The sequence below is a fragment of the Bubalus bubalis genome, chromosome 12 (assembly GCF_019923935.1).
Source record: "Bubalus bubalis isolate 160015118507 breed Murrah chromosome 12, NDDB_SH_1, whole genome shotgun sequence".
In the NCBI taxonomy this organism is placed as follows: Eukaryota; Metazoa; Chordata; class Mammalia; order Artiodactyla; family Bovidae; genus Bubalus; species Bubalus bubalis.
In genome coordinates this window covers 103,671,784-103,687,481 of record NC_059168.1, presented here as the reverse complement: position 1 = coordinate 103,687,481, position 15,698 = coordinate 103,671,784, and the positions used below count along the sequence as shown (strand labels likewise).

Genomic DNA, 15,698 nt, shown 5'->3' with positions numbered 1-15,698 from the left:
CTTTAAGGCGCGGCCGGGGCGGGCCCCGCGGCGCGGCCCCTTTAAGGCTTGGCCTACGTGGCAGCCGCTGGAGCCGCGGACGCGGAGCGAGGCCGGCTGCTGGGTACTTCCTGTGGAGGCCGCAGCGGGCGCGGGCGCCGACGGGCAGAGCGCCGAGGGTGCGAGCGAGCGAGCGAGCGAGCGAGCCGAGCCTCCCGCCGCCGCCATGGGCCAGAACGACCTGATGGGCACGGCCGAGGACTTCGCCGACCAGGTGCGGCCTGCGGGCCCGTCCGCTCGGGGCGCCCCTCCTCCCCGGCCCTCCTGTCTGGCCCCCGACCTGGGTGCCTCCGGGGCCCCGCCCGTGCCCCGCGGAGCCGGCCCCCGGCCCCCGGGCCGCCCCGAGGCCTGGGCCGGGCCCCTCCCGATGCCCTCGCCGGGCTCGCTCCCCCTCCCCCAGCCGGGGCCCTGCCTCCCGGGCTCGCCGCCTGCTCGGGCCGGGGCACCCCCAAACTCGGCCTCGGGGACCCAGCCCGCCCTTGCGCCGTCCGCGCGCCGGGGCGCCCTGGGTGTGTTCCCCGGGCCCGGGCTTCGGACGCCCGGCTCTGTGGGCCTGTCCTCCCTCCCTGATCCGGCCCGGCTCGTTCTAGACGCCGAGGGGCGCCAGCGGCTGTCTCCCCGCCTCCCGAGAAGGGTTCTGAGACCCCGGGGTGGGATGGGGGATGCTTGGGGAGCGTCCTCGCCTTTCTGCACCGCTGGGTGGTCCCTGCACGCTTCTCCTTCCACTGGGCACTCTTAGGGGGCGGATCCTGAACGGGGGGTTGGTCAGACCGAGGCCTGAGGGGGTCCTCCGGGTGGAAAGGGGGTCGCCCTGGTAGGCACCCCCGCTACAGAAAGCCACGGCACTGATTCTTTTCATGTCTCAGACGTCTTGGGTTCACGGGGTCCCTTTGACCCTTCCCTTCCATCTTCCTTCCCTGTCTGGACTCTGCCCCGCGATGAAATGAATGGATATCTGTCTGTACATACAGCTGGGGGGAGGGGGACGCCTACCTTCCTGTTCGGAGTCCAGGAGTGTCCAGGTGGCATTCCTAGCAACAGGGAAGCGGCCCTTGAAACAGGCCACTGAGTCACTGCTAAAGGTGTTCGGAAACTAGACGGACAGAACCGGGTCCTGCCAAGGGGACAGAGCTGTCCCGCCGTCTCCTTCGACCAAGCGTGGCCCCGAGACCATGGCGGTGATTCTTCAGCTGTGTGCCTTCTGCTTCTGAAAGTGTCCCGTTATGTCTACAGACTATAGGAGGAGTTGCGGCTGGCCCAGCCACCATGCTCTCTTTGGTTTACTTAATGGGTGTGTGGCTTTGTCAGAGTTAAAAGTAGTGAGCTTTAAGTTTCTGTTTTTATGGGGGTGGTTATAATTCATCGTACTCCAAGGCTGGGCTCACTGGAAGGTGTGTGTGAGAGAGAGATTTTTAAACAATAGTTAAGTGAGCTGTTTTCTAATCAGTTATTGGTGAACAAGATTTCCTGTTGTTCCCCTGACGGATGAGATCTCTCTAGTGTGGCCTCCCCGTTGGGTTCTCCCAGCCCCATTTTCTTATGAGCTGCTTATGTTATAAAACCGTGGGGCTAAAACAGTCAACTTGAAGAAATGTTTTTCCCTTAGGTCACGGTTTTGTGTTAACAATCTAAAAATTGTATCCCTTGCAAAAACAATTTGTATAGAAAGCGCTCAAAAACCAAGCCAGCCGACTTTGTCCGCTTTTGCTGACATGATTTTAGTGACCCAGTTTTGTTTCCCCAAGTAGCCGCTACCTAAAAAGATGCCTCAGTTCAGCCATGGTAGCTGTGAGAGCCTCGTACACTCTCTGCAGCCCGGAAAAACCCCGGTTTTGCAAGTGAATTTCATAACTGAATCTAGATAAAATGTCTCCACTCAAGTTGCTGCCAACTATCAAATGATAAACCCTCCTCCTGCCAAAAAAAAAAAAACCAGACTCTCTTTACGTAATCCTTTCTTTTTTTTTTCCATGCATTTTGTTTGCTTTAAATGAAAGAAGCAGAATCTTGGAACTGGAAAGGTCCTCGAGGGGCACACAGGATCAACCTGTACCGGTTTCACTGCTGAGGCTCCCGGGGCCTGGGGCCACAGCCCTGGGCAAAGCCCACACGCAACATGCTTCTCAGGCCTGCTGTTTTTCTGTAAGAGAGCACACTGCCTAAGATCTGGAAAAACAAGGCCGCATCTACCGGGCAGGGCAGGCTCCTGCGGTCAGTTTTTGAGGGCCAGAGCCCACCTTGCTGGTGACAGGTGTCCACAGACACCTCCGTGCCCTTCCGTGGGGGGCGGGGCCGGGCCGCGCTGTCAGCGCCGAAGTTAGGAGCTGCTTCTGCTGCCTGGCCTGGTGTGAGAGAAAGGCATGGACAGGCGATGGGGTGCAGAGCGAAAGTGATGGCTTCCTGTGGGCAGAATCTGGCCACAGGCTGGTGCTTTTGTTTTTTGACGTTGATCCACATGGCGTTAAAGCAGCTGCCAAGAGTAAAGGTGCAGAGTCCGGGCTTTTAAGATGAAGTGACCTCACTTGCAGGGGTGGGGGTGTCACGACAGTCACTGATGCGACCAATAAATACAAACATGACATGCCTGTCTTCCAACCTCATCTCAGAAAACAACAGCAAAAATGAGAGACAGAAAGTCAGCCAGAAGTCATCAGGGTCTCAGAAGGGCCCTGTGTCCCCTGAGAGCCACGACAGTGACCCGGAACCTTCGCTGCTCCGACATGGGGCCAGGCCGTCCGTGCACACTCCTTGTGTTGCCCGAGGGTCCCGGGAGCTTGGGCCACAGCACTTCCATCTCCAGATGCAGAGAGGGAGGTCTGTGTGGTCTTGCGCGGCACGTGGTGGCCCGCCACACTGAGTCGGCGAGCTGCGACCTTCCTTCAGGCCTGCAGAGGCATGAGTGCGGGTGAGTGGTCTGGCGCCTTGCAGCCAGCAGGCTCAGCTGCCTCTTTGGCATCAGGCTTCTTGCCCTGGGTGGCAGGGACAGCGTCCTCCTGCTGGAGAAAGTGCTGAGAGAGCTGTCTGCGGAAGCTGGCATTCGGAAGCCATCTGAGCCTGGGTCTGAAGGGGCCAGAGACTAATGAACTCAGCAATCCAAAATGACGCCCATCCCCTGCAGCTGGGACTCAGGGCCAGGCTGCAGGCTATGGCTCCCAAGTACATTTGCCCCAGTAAATAGGAGTATTAGCACTTAATGGGCTGTGTCACCAAGGTGACAGATAAGCCGCATGAGGCCTTGGTTTCCGTGTGGCCTTTGGTATTTCCACATGTCCCCTGGCAGAACAGAGCCAGTCCTGGGAGCTCTCACCTCCAGGAGCTCCCTTTGGCCTCTGGTCAAGCGCTGGGGAGCAGGGGATGGCTCTGGCGGGACACTGAGCCGGGCCTCCGTAGCCCCCAGGTCTCGGGGCTGTGCCTTAACCCCACGTGAAGCCACCGGTGTGGGTAGAGTTTGGGACAGCGCTGGGTGGCTTCTCCGTGTTCTCTGCCTGTTCCTTTGTCATCCCTCCCCCACAAGGGCTTCCGGCCTTATACCAAAAAGGAGCGGGGAGAGAGCAGAGAGGAGCCGGCTGACTCACTGCTGTCCTCTGCTCTGACCTCAGACAGGAGGTTCTGAGAAGGAGCCCTGCCTCCCTACCTCTTGGGGAGCAGGGTGGAGGCGCGGGCGTGGGGGCGGGGGCAGCGGGGCTTATCCCGGAAGGCCATGAGCAGCCTGGCACTGCTCTTCTCTCGGTGGCGCTATGTCCCGTATGGGTTTTTGGTAGGGAAGCCAGGCCATCTCTCCAGCCCAGGGCTGACCGACACCTCTTCCTGGACCTCCAGGTACTGCGTGGCCTTACAGAGCACTCAGGGAGACTCGCTGGGGGTCGGGGGGCCCTGGTGGATGTGCCCCTGTGAGTCACCAGGCTCAGGTACCAGCCCTGACTCAGACTGATGGGCCAGAGGTCACTGGCCGCAGGCTTTAATCTTCTGGGGTGTGCAGGCTCGGAGCGGCCCTGGAGAAGGGCAGCCCCAGTTCTCAGGGTGCACAGAAGCCTGACCCGCCTCTGCCTGCAAGTTCTCATGAACCAAGAGTTGCAGCCTGCTTTCCTCAAGTCCCTTTTGTCCTGAACACTCAGAGAGAGTGGGTTTCCCTGTGTTCTGTGGGAGCTTCAGGTGGCTGTGTTACGTGATGGCCGTGTCCCAGAGCCACGTCCCAGGTTGGGTACAACTGCTGCTTAAATCCCTGCTGCTCGGAAACCACAGCCCCATGTATGGAAACCTTAGCTCTGTAGGTGAGCCCTCAGATGGGGTCTTGCTTAGGACCCATATGCCACGCTTGACCGTGAGATTCCTGTGAAAGGCCTGACCCCCAGAGGGTGACAGACCCTGTCCCTTGCCCTGCAGGCCCTGCCCACTCAGTGTCTCCTTCCAGCCTTCCCATCGTGATCCTCTGTCTGGGCACAGCGTGCACTGCGCGTGACCACTGGGTGCGTGGGCCGCACTCAGCCCCTGCCCTCGGGGCCCATGGTGTGTGCAGGAGGCCAGCTTAGCGTGAGCAGCAGCCAGGTGGCCTCTGCGGGCCTGCTTCAGGGGCTCCTCGGTCGTGCCAGGGGGACGCTGTCTGCAGCAGCACAGCGTGGGCCCAGGGGCCGGGCGCCGAGAGCGTAGCGTGTGCAGGCGAGGCGCACGTCGGGTCTGCTCTCAACCCGCCCCCCCGGCCGCCTTCCTCCGCGTTCAGTCCAAACAGGTGCTCACTAGAGGGCGGCTGGTCTCAGAGAGGCCCGGATCGGCCTGACGTATAAAACAGCCCCAAACCCAGCCCACGCCGTTGTTTAGCTGCTAAGTCACATCCAGCTCTTTGCGACCCCGTGGCTGTAGCCCACCGGGCTCCTCTGACCATGGCATTTCCCAGGCAAGAATACTGGGGTGGGTGGGTTGTCATTTCCTTCTCCAGGGAATCTTTCTAACCCAGGAATCGAACCCACGTCTCCTGCATTGACAGGTGGATTCTTTATCACTGAGATGTGCTTAGTTCAGAGCACAGATACCTGAATTTTTGCAGTGTTTTCTAACTCAGAGGTGTCTGTCTTGGCATGTCTGCACTCTGAGGAAGGAGTGAATTACCTGTCCGAAGAGAACTTCTCTCCGCCGCTCTCTAATCCCCTTGACCCAGACACTCAAATTAAGAGCGCAGACGTGCCATGGAGGCTTTAAACACTGCCTCCGTCTTGCGGTTTAGGGGCCAGTGGAGGCGAGTTGGCCCCCGCCTGGGGTTCACAGTCCACACTGCCCTCCCGGCAGGCTGTGCTAGCCTCATATGGCTTTCCCCAGGTTTCAACACTCTGCTGAGGCCTGCGTTGTCGCCAGGGCTTCTTGGCTGGTGGCTGAGCCTAGCGGGCTGGGTGATTACCCCATTGCTGGACATTTTGATTCAGGCCCTGAGGCAGAAATGGGAGGGTGTGTGGCCTCCGCTGTTCCCACAGCTCCTGATCTGAAGTGCTTCTACTCTACGTGGACTCCAGAGTTCATGTAGGTGTATTTGGGACCTCTTTTTTTTTCTCCTTTTAAAGACAAGGTCCATTGTCCTCTTTTTTCCTCTGCTCATTAAAGTTGGAAAGAATCTTCACGACTGTTAACCCAGTGGTCCTCACTTTGTAGGATAGTAGAGACCCCCGCCCCCACCAGAGCATTCACTCAGCTTGTCCACAGTGCGTGGCCGTCCGGGTCAGAGCCAGGGTGAGAGCACCGGCCGTCAGCCTCAGCCCCGGGCCCGCCTGCTCGCCTGTCTGTGCATCTCCCTCTCCCACTGGGACTCTGGCGTGATTCCCTGGGGGTCAGGGGCCAAGCAGATGCGTGCAGAAGTGAACACCTTGGGGCCCAGGCTCTGGGACCTGGAGAGGGTGGACACCTGGCTTGTCACCCCTCTGTCCTCAGGCCAGGCTGCTGTGGCCCAGAGCCCGGGGGAGGGGAGGCGTCTCTGTGCTGACTAAGCCAGAACGGACAACTAAAGGTTGGTCACACAGCTGGTGGCTTGCTGACCATGGTGGATGGCTTTAGCAGCACCTAGGACTTGCAGTCAGCATTTCAAAACAGCAAAGCGTAAGGAACGCTCCCAGGCACACCGTCTTCTATCCCAGCAGTAGGTTGGCAGCCTCAGAGGTTGTGACACCCGGTGTCCCTTCGAGGGGTCAGATTCACGGGTGCCCTTCGGACTCTGGCTGCTGGCACACAAGCCACGTGGGCGGGCACCCGATCTTTCTCCCCAGTTCCTGCTGTCACCGTGTGTCACAGGGCGTCTTTCCCTTTGTCTCTCCGCTTGGAGCACTTGGTAAGAGAAAGTGCGTGTGGTTCACCCGAATGACACTCGTGCCTCGGTTTCGGGTTGCGTGTGTGTTTCTTAGCCATCGTAAACGGCCTGGCTGGCACGGGGCAGGAGGAAGCTGTGTCTGCAGGCGTTGCTGGCTGTCACCGTGGGAGCAGGGCTGTCCCAGCAGCTCGAGGGTAGCGAGGCCAGGCAGGTTCTCACTTCGTGGACGCCCCGCGACGGACCCTGGGCGCATGCCGGGGCAGCAGTTCTGTGGTGGAGAGACCCTGGGCCAGCGCGCCGCTGAGGCCCGCTGAGTGTGTCATGGGCCAGTCTGGCTTCCCACGCCCCTGACTGAGGTGGGCGTGCTGTCCCACAGCGGTTGCACACAGGATGACAGTAGCTGACACGCACACGCCGGCTGAGACCACAGAGGAGGCCGGGGGCCGGATGGAGGTCTCCCTCGCCTCCAGGCAGGGTGCCCGGACCGCCCCCTGGGCAGTGCTGGGAGCGGGCGACAGGCCTCCCCCCACTCCGTCCCGCCTCCCTCACCGTGGCTTTCCCGGCCCTGCAGTTCCTGCGCGTCACAAAGCAGTACCTGCCGCACGTGGCACGCCTCTGCCTCATCAGCACGTTCCTGGAGGACGGCATCCGCATGTGGTTCCAGTGGAGTGAGCAGCGGGACTACATAGACACCACCTGGAACTGCGGCTACCTTCTGGCCTCCTCCTTTGTCTTCCTCAACCTGCTCGGACAGCTGAGTGAGTGGCGCCCGCGCCCGCGCCCCTGCGGTTTCCCGGGCTGCGGGGTCTCCCGGGCGGCGGTCTGCGACCCACTCCCCCCAGCAGGGCACTGGGCGGGCCTGGGAGCAGGCCCTGCCGGCCCTCGGCTGGCTGCTCTGTTTAGTCCTGGCCGCATCGCTTTGCGGCCCTGAGCTCAGTGCCCGGAGCAGGAGGTGTAGGGCACTGGGAGTGGCCAGTGTGGAGCCAAGGCACCCTAAACCCGGGGTCTGGGCGGATGAGAGTGGCACACGGAGAAGGGTGGGCCTCGGACGCCGGTGCGGCCGCGTGGGCTTTGGGCCCGGCTCCTGCCGACCGTCCCCTGTCCTCGGGGCACAGGATAGGACTGCAGCTCTCTGCAGAGCTCCTGTAACACGGCGACTCTGGTCAGGAGTCCACTTTCTGGACCAGGGCTTTGGATAGGTAGAGGCCATCCCTGCCAGAGGCTGCTTTTGGCTTGGAGTGGGTGGCTGGGCTGCCGCGGCGCCAGCAGCCGGCGCAGGGCTGCAGCCCTGACCTTAGCCCCCTTGCAGCCGGCTGCATCCTGGTGCTGAGCAGGAACTTCGTGCAGTACGCCTGCTTTGGGCTCTTCGGCATCATCGCGCTCCAGGTGAGTGTTCTCCCTCCTCTCGCCCTGTTTAGAGCCGAGCCCCTGGGGCAGAGGCCGTGAGGACTCGGCCCCACTCCCCTTCAGCCCGCTTGTGTCTGCCTGGAACTGCTTGGGGCCGAGCTCTGGGCTTCCACCGTTGGCCACTTCCCTAAGTTCCTTGTGACAAGGCAGCAGGTCACAAGATTCTCTACTTCACAGAGAACGCGTAGCTACTCATGAAATGTTTAGCTCACATTTCACCTGGATCGGGTCTTGGCCTCCAGAACCGTCTGGGCCCAGCTCTGAGGAAGCAAGGGCTTGTTGACAGGTCCGGGCCACCACCCACCCCAAGGGACGCTGAGCCCGTTGCTGAGTTTCAGGCTGTTGATGTTCCGAAAGGGTTTTGTGTGTCTTGTTATTTAGATTTCTCATGTATGTTGGAAGAATTGCCTGATGCTGTTAATTCTGTAGAAACAGAAATTTGTCTGAAAACGCTGAGACTGCAGTTTGTCTTTCCTCTTCCCTCAGACGATCGCCTACAGCATTTTATGGGACTTGAAGTTTCTGATGAGGTAGGTATCTTCTGGTTGGTGACTAGTGTATCTCTTCGTGTCTCTAAAGTCAGTAGCTGTTGGTTGAAGTGAGTTTCTCTGGGTCAAAACCATGCTTCTTAGACTCTGTAGCGGACGTTGGTGAGGCCTTTTCCACCCCATCCCCGAACCCCGAGAACACAGGTGAGAAACCCACGTCTCACGAGGGCTCATGGGTCCCGGGGGAGCGCTGGTCATCAGGAGAGCCCTGTGCAGGCCCCGCAATGGGTGCAGATGCATCTGTGTCTCCGGTCCTGTCCATAGGGGTCAGCGGGGTCCCCTTCCTGCTGGGGCCTCCGGCCCGGTCCGCCCGGCACTGGCGGGGCCAGGGGGCCTGAGTGACCCCTGCGGGGGTGTGTCCTGCAGGAACCTGGCCCTCGGAGGAGGCTTGCTGCTGCTGCTGGCCGAGTCCCGATCCGAAGGCAAGAGCATGTTCGCGGGCGTCCCCACCATGCGTGAGAGCTCCCCCAAGCAGTACATGCAGCTCGGAGGCCGAGTCCTGCTGGTCCTGATGTTCATGACGCTGCTCCACTTTGACGCCAGCTTCTTCTCGGTACGTCTCCCCGGTTGAGCCCCGACCTTCTGGAAGGGCACTGCCCCCTCCTCTGCATGCTGCACACCGCCGAGGGGCCATCAGATGGGACCTTGACACTGCCGAGTTCTTGGGGCCAGGAAGCTGCCCTGGCCTCGCCGCAGGGCCCCTCCAGCTGGGGACGCAGGCTCGCAGCGCGCACGCCTGCACCCTCCGGCACGCACACCTGCAGTGGGCACTGCACGCCGGGGGTTGGGGCTGCAGAGTCGAAGACTTCATCCTTGGCCCTAGGAGCTCATAGAGCCGGGGCCCTGGCTGGGCAGGGTCGCCAGGAGGGCTCTTGGCACTGGGGGCAGGGAGCGGTTGGTCCTGAGCAGCTCCGGGGAGTGTGGTCCCAGGGTCAGCCGTGAGTGAGTCCCGCTAATAACCCTGCCTGTGAACTGCAGACCTCTCTCTGTCCAGGGCGGCCATCTGCTGCCCTCACCGCTTCCTTCCCTGCTTGTGATGCCGGCTCTCAGCACGCCCCGAGTTACTCCACCCTGGCGCGGGGCCCGCAGGGACGCGGGCAGCTGGAACCGGCCTGCGTTATCAAACAGGACACGTCTCTTCTTCACATTCATTCTCATTCCATGCCTTTCAACCTGTGCAGATCCTGCAGAACATCGTGGGCACGGCTCTGATGATTCTGGTGGCCGTCGGCTTCAAGACCAAGCTGGCCGCCTTGACTCTTGTCGTCTGGCTGCTTGCCATCAACGTGTACTTCAATGCCTTCTGGACCGTTCCCGTCTACAAGCCCATGCACGACTTCCTCAAGTATGACTTCTTCCAGACCATGTCGGTGATCGGAGGCTTGCTCCTGGTGGTGGCCCTGGGCCCCGGGGGTGTGTCCATGGACGAGAAGAAGAAAGAATGGTAACGGAGTCCTCCCTGCCTGGCTGGGACCCGCGGCTGTCGAGGACTGGTTCAGGGTGGATTTGAGTAACTGCCAGCATCTCCTGTACCCTCTTTCCTTCCCTCCCTTGGTAAAGGCACAGATGTTTTGAGAACTTTATTTGCAGACACCTGATCATTAATGGCTAAACCTGCTAAGGACCCACAGCCTGGCACCTGAGTGTGCGGAGCCAGCCGGCCCAGGCCAGCGCCCCCGCCCTGGGGCAGGGCCTGGCTTGTTGGAGTGAGCATCTTGCTTGGCTGTGGCCTGTCAGCCCAACTTTTTTTTCTTCTTTTTTGGGGTGGGGGACCTTGAAGCTGTACTGTGAGCAGATACATTTGTGTATCATTCAAAGCAGTCTCCCTCTTATTTTTTTTTTTTTGAAGTTTACCTTTTTAGCTAACTACTCAATGATTTGGGGTGGCGCAGCGCAACATCAACACACTGGTTCAGGCCCGCACCAGTGCCTTCCCCGTGGGCTCCGCCCTGCGCTGTGATCCTTTTATAGGGCCGGTGAGAGCGCGTAGAGAAACCCCAGACCCCAAGAATAAGGCAGTATTAGAGCAGTAGCCAAAACTGCGGTTTACGGCCAGGGCATTCCTCAGAGAAGCGGCCGGGGTCGGTGCGGTTTCCGCGGGGTGCTGCCTGGGAGCGCGAGGGGCTCACAGTGGGGACGAGGCCCTCTAAGGCCGCCCGGAGCCTGCAGGGGCCGGAGCCCAGGCCTGGCGGCATGTGTGGGCCTCGTCAGTGCCCGCCTGCCCAGATGGGGAGCAGCCGCCACTGCAGGCAGGGCTGGACCGGAGCGGGCACTCAGACGTTACCTCAGGCCGACCTGTCCCAGAGCCGCAGCCCGCGCCCACTGCCCGGCGCCCCCGGCCCGCTCGCTCCCTGCCCTCACGAGGCTGCTGCTTGCTCAGATTGTCTATTTGCTATGCTGAATGCAGCCCCAGTTACTTTTTACGATCTGTGATGCCTTACCAATTGGATCTTGATCCTGTATTTAAAGTTTTCTAACATTGCCTTATACTGTGTTTCTCTTCTTGGGGGTGGGGCCGTGAGCTCTTCTCGCTGTTCTTCACTTGTCCACCTGGTAGCAGAGGCCATGAGGTGACGGCAACCCCTGTGCCGCCCCGGGTCCTCCTGGGGCCAGGCCCTCCGAGGTCTCACAAGCCTTGCCTTGGAGCGGGCCCCATCTTCTCTGGATTCATCTGCTAGGGGTGTGCGCCTGACCCGAGGGCCTTTCCTGGGGCTTCTGGGGCCCATCCTGAACCCAGATCCACACGGACCTTCGTGTTGAGCCAGGGTGAGGGGAGCAACCCCCACCCCGACCCACTCAAGCCCCTGGCCAGCTTCACAGGGCGGGGGGAGGCTGGCTCTTGCTCACTAGAGCTGCCAGAACCTTCTGTCCAGTCTGGCCCAGCTGACCTGAGGGGAGCCATTGCTGCCCTTGCAGCACCACCCGTGTGCCCCCACCCGCCCCTAGCCCCCACTGCAGAGGCTCCTTATAGCCCACCCCCAGGAGCCCCCTTCCCTACTCCCCACGTATTTATAAGGATGGAGGGCTTTCTACTTCCGTCCCTGGGGTGCTCCCACGTGAAGGGAGTTCTGACTCTGTTTCAGTCTAGGCAGGGTGGTCTCTCTCAGCACACCCCCACCCAGCTACCCCAGCCTCCCGGCCCCAGGGAACAGCCCACTTGGCTAGGCCGCAGCTGCTCTGTGGCTTTGTTTTTGGCAGGGTCCAGTTTTTGGTTTGTAAAAACTGAGACTGACCCCTGGTGGTCCCCAGTCCACCTCCCCTGTCCCTGAGTGGACTAGTGCTCGGGGCAGGGGTAGATGCTTATGTAAGAAGAGGAAAAGGACCTATTAAATTGGTTTTAGCAAAAAGAATTTCTGAAAAAAAAAAAACAAACTTTTTTTTGCTCTCTGTGGGAAATAGGTATAAATCTCATGCTGTATTTTATATCTTAGTTGTGTTTGAAAACATTTTGATTTTTGGAGACACGTCAAAATAAATAATGGCATTTGTTGTATGCAGTGTGGTCCTCTGGTGTCCTCCAGCCAGGTGGGGCCTGGCCAGGGCTCTTCGCCGGAGACCACGTCCAGACGGAGGTCTTCCTTCGGGGTCCCTGCTGCTCCCTGGGTGTGGGGTCAGACCCTAGCCGTGCAGGCAGGGGCAGCAAACGAGGAGTGCGTGGAGCAGGTCTTGGGAACTGGATCAGCGGGGACCCTGGCGGGCAGCTTCCGATGAGCGACCTTTCATCAACCTGACTGTTTAAAAGAGCTGAAGCTCTTAGGTTTGCGGTGGTGATTTTTGAGCTTCTTTTTCAAGGAGCTGGACCGCTTCTGTGGCACAAACGGAGAATTCCCGTCAGCGGGGGCATTCGGACGCAATACCGGGGTGCTGTGAGCCTGCCTCCCAACCCCAGCCTGCAGGGAGGAAGGGACTTTGGTGGGAACCCCTGGGCAGCTTTCCGCCTGCGGCTTCCGTGACGACTCGGCCGGACAGTTAAAAGGCAGCACTCGGACCCCAAGCGCACAGCCCTGCCCCGCCCTCTACCAGCCCAGTGCTACGCCACTGACGGAACTTCTTTCCTGCCCCAGTCTCAGAGGTTCCGGGGGCTGTGATCGAGTCCCTTCCTCGAGGTTCCTGCGCTGCGCTCTGGCCGCGCTGCGCTCTGGCCGCCCTGCCTTAGAGCGCGGGCCCTGAGCCTGCTCCCTGCAGCCCCTTCTGCGCAGGCGCAGACCAGGAAGCAGCCCCGCCCCCACCGGGTAGCCCCGCCAGCGCGGCTTGTATACTGCTGGCTTGAAATTTCAGCTTTTAAGAAAAAGGTATCTGATTTTTTTCTAAAGAAGCTGAAACCCACGGCTACAGGAAGCCGCTGCCGCGCCCGCAGCGCGGGGGCCAGCACTACCTTCCTGCGCTTGAGGACGCGCTCCCGGCCCGCTCCCAGGGCCCTGCTGTCTTCACGGCCCGGCTCTCGCGGGCACCTCGGCTTCTCATCCTCGTCCTCGGTCTGAAAGTCGTCAGTGCTGTCCCCAGGCCCAGTCGCTTCTGGGTCCTTCTTGGTGAACAGCTCAGCTGCAGGGGTAGAGGTTGGGGCTGTCTGAGGTCAAGTGCACCACCTGTGCCCAGGGGTCAGCCAGGCGTAGGACCAGAGGCGGACACGCAGCGGGAGGGAGCTGCTTGCGGATGGAACCCGCCGGGAGGACGGGTGGGCGGCGCTCCAGCTTACACGGGTACAGGTCTGTCATGCTGTCGCCGCTGTCGCTCGGGGCGGCGCCGTCATCGCTGGACGGGGGCTCCCAGAACGCTTCTCTAGGACGAGGCGGCCCGTCACTGTCCTGCTGGTCTTCCCTCCTCCTCCTCTTGTGCAGGAGGCAGGCCGGCACGAACTCCACCCCCCGCTCCTGACACTCCTCATCTGCGAGACAGACCGGTAAGCTGCCTGGCTCCCTCGCGCCTCCCCACCGTCCTCCGGCACACAGCTGGGCTCGGCCAGGCCCTGCCACCCTACTCCCCAGGGAAACGTCAGGAGAGCCTTCAGCTCGGCTCCTCCTGGGAGAGCAGCCAGGTGTGTGGGGGTGCAGGCCAGGGGCAGGACAGCGGAGACCGAACGGGCCTGGAGCGCCCATTCCATCAGCTCCAGCCAGTTTCCAGGAAGCTGTGCCTGGGAGAGTGCCAAGCAGGCACAGGAAGCCACGCCAGCCTGCCACCCGGAGACTGAAGTCCCCTCAAGCACAGCAGCTGGGACCCCTCCCTGGATGGTGTGCTCCATAAAGTCCCGGCTCTAAGCCTCCAGCGCACTCCCATCCAAAGCTGCCAAGACCCTCTGTGGTCTTGTCCCCACCTGCCTTTCTAAGCCCACCTTGCCTGGTGGCACAGTAGCGGTCCTACAGAACCATCCCCCCAGCCAGGCCGAGCACTCTCCCCGCAGCTCCTCAGGTCCTGTCTGAAGAGAAACCCTCAGACAGCCGCCTGTGTCAGGCAAGCCCACCGGGCTCAGCACCACCTTCTTCAGAGCACTTGACCTCGCCTGCGCCGCTCTGGAGTCCGCTGCCTGCCCTGCGCTGCCTCTACCATCGCCCTCTCCTCACCGTGCCGGGACCGGGCCTGGTGCACCCACCAAGGGCCCCCAAAGGCTGACCGGGCTGCTGCTTCTGCCTTCTAGGGGTGCTGGTCCTGGGGAGAGCACGCAAGCACCCAGACACCCACGTCCCCCAAGGCTACTTACACTTCCGCAGCGCCCTCTGGTACCGCCGGCCCTGGGTGTGCCTCAGCACGTGCTCTGGGGACTTGTTGATGTGTCGCAGGGTGAGTTTGCAGAACAGCTGGTGCCTAAGGGACAGTTCACAAGCCAGGGTCCAGACCCACAGCTCTCTACCACGGCCACGTCTTAGAATCACCCCCAGAGAGTATGATGGGGGAGGTCTGCCGTGTGGCTTAGGCATCAGGATTCTTCCAAGCTTCCAAGCAACTGCAGCCTGCCACTCCTCCAGACAACCTCACTGTCCACCCAGAAAACAGGCGTAGACAGCCTGGCCAGCCTCCCCAGACTGCTCCAGCAGGAGAGGCATGTGGACCACTGCTTCACAAAGTGCTGGACCGTGGGACTGTCTGCCACCCCCTTCACCTTGACTACTACTGTCAACCGTGCCCTCTCGGCTAAATCAAAGCTCTCCTTAAACTAAAGAAGGAAAATGACCGCCTTCAGAACCTCAGGTGACAAAGCACAAGTGGGCCAACCCTCTACGGAGCACACAGGCCCAGGTGGCAAACCTCGTGTTTACAAAAAGAAAACGAAATGTCAACTTCAGATATGCAGAGGGTACCACTGTAATGCACTACCACCCAGCAGTCACGTATGAATGTGAGAGCTGGACCATGAAGAAAGCTGAGTGTGGAAGAACTGATGCTTTTGAATTGTGATGCTCGAGAAGACCTTTGAGAGTCCCTTCTACAGCAAAATCAAACCAGTCACTTCTAGTGAACCCTGAATATTCACTAGAAGAACTGATGCTGAAGCTGAAGCTCCAATACTTTGGCCACCTCATGCACAGAGCCGACTCAGTGGAAAAGACCCTTAAATTGGGAAAGATTCAAAGCAAGGGGAGAAGGGGATGACAGAGGATGAGATGGTTAGCTAGCATCACCGACTCAATGGACAGGAATTTGAGCAAACTCCAGGAGATGGTGAAGGACAGGAAAGCCCCGTGCACTGCAGCCCACGGGGTCGCAAAGAGTCGGACACGACTGAGCGACTGAACACACACACATACAGACATGAGCGAGACGGGGGCCTCACTTGGGGTCCCAGGTGACTCACAGCTCCAGAACTCCCACCTGCATCTCAGGTCTCCTATCAGACGGGAGGGTGGGCGCTGCCAGACTGGCCGCATCTCTGAGGAGCGCTCACTCTGCGCAGAGGGGTCGGGGCTCCGGAGTCTACCCAGTCCCGGCCAGACTCAGCACTAGGAACTGTCCCTCCCCGGGCCTCCCCGGCAGTACCCGGCCGCCCCACCCCGGCCTGGCCACGTACGGATTCTTGGTGCTGGGCACGATGTGCGGCTCGAACTCGGCGTAGTCGAAGGCCGGGGAGGCGCGGACCAGCCGCTGGTACTTCTTGCCGCGGGTGTAGACCTGGAGCTCGGGCAGGCGACAAGGCAGCTCGTGGCCGGTCAGAGCGCACCGCACCTGCGGGCGGGAGCGCGGCGCGGTCACGGGGTCCGGGCGCTGGGGGTCTCGGGGCCCGCCGTGGGGTTCCCGCACCCCACCCCCGCCCCGCTCCCACCTTGCAGGCGCCGGGCTCCAGCCGCAGGCTCGGGTGCTCGCGCAGAAAGGCGCGCACGTCCGCCGGCAGCTCGCTCATGGCTCGGCGAGCGGAGCTGGGCGCCGACCTTCGCCGGAACCACGTGGGCAGGGGGCGGGGCCGGGGCGGGGCCTAACGGCGCCCGGGA

At 60.9% G+C, this 15,698-nt stretch overlaps 2 protein-coding genes across 2 annotated transcripts; one reads left to right on the top strand and one right to left on the bottom strand.

Moving 5' to 3' along the window:
• The first annotated feature begins 49 nt into the window (after positions 1 to 49).
• SURF4 (surfeit 4) lies at positions 50 to 11,773 on the top strand. The gene is made up of 6 exons (XM_025262422.3): positions 50 to 253; positions 6,897 to 7,083; positions 7,635 to 7,711; positions 8,219 to 8,262; positions 8,647 to 8,833; positions 9,462 to 11,773. The coding sequence occupies exons 1-6, from the start codon at positions 206 to 208 to the stop codon at positions 9,726 to 9,728; spliced, it is 810 nt and encodes a 269-aa protein (XP_025118207.1). The 5' UTR covers positions 50 to 205; the 3' UTR covers positions 9,729 to 11,773.
• SURF2 (surfeit 2) lies at positions 11,677 to 15,692 on the bottom strand. Its single transcript, XM_006062482.4, has 6 exons — positions 15,533 to 15,692; positions 15,281 to 15,435; positions 13,976 to 14,079; positions 12,977 to 13,165; positions 12,656 to 12,822; positions 11,677 to 12,086 (listed from the first exon to the last, which is right to left on the bottom strand). Exons 1-6 carry the CDS (start codon positions 15,608 to 15,610, stop codon positions 12,003 to 12,005), a joined length of 777 nt encoding a protein of 258 aa, XP_006062544.2. The 5' UTR covers positions 15,611 to 15,692; the 3' UTR covers positions 11,677 to 12,002.
• Positions 15,693 to 15,698: the final 6 nt, after the last annotated feature.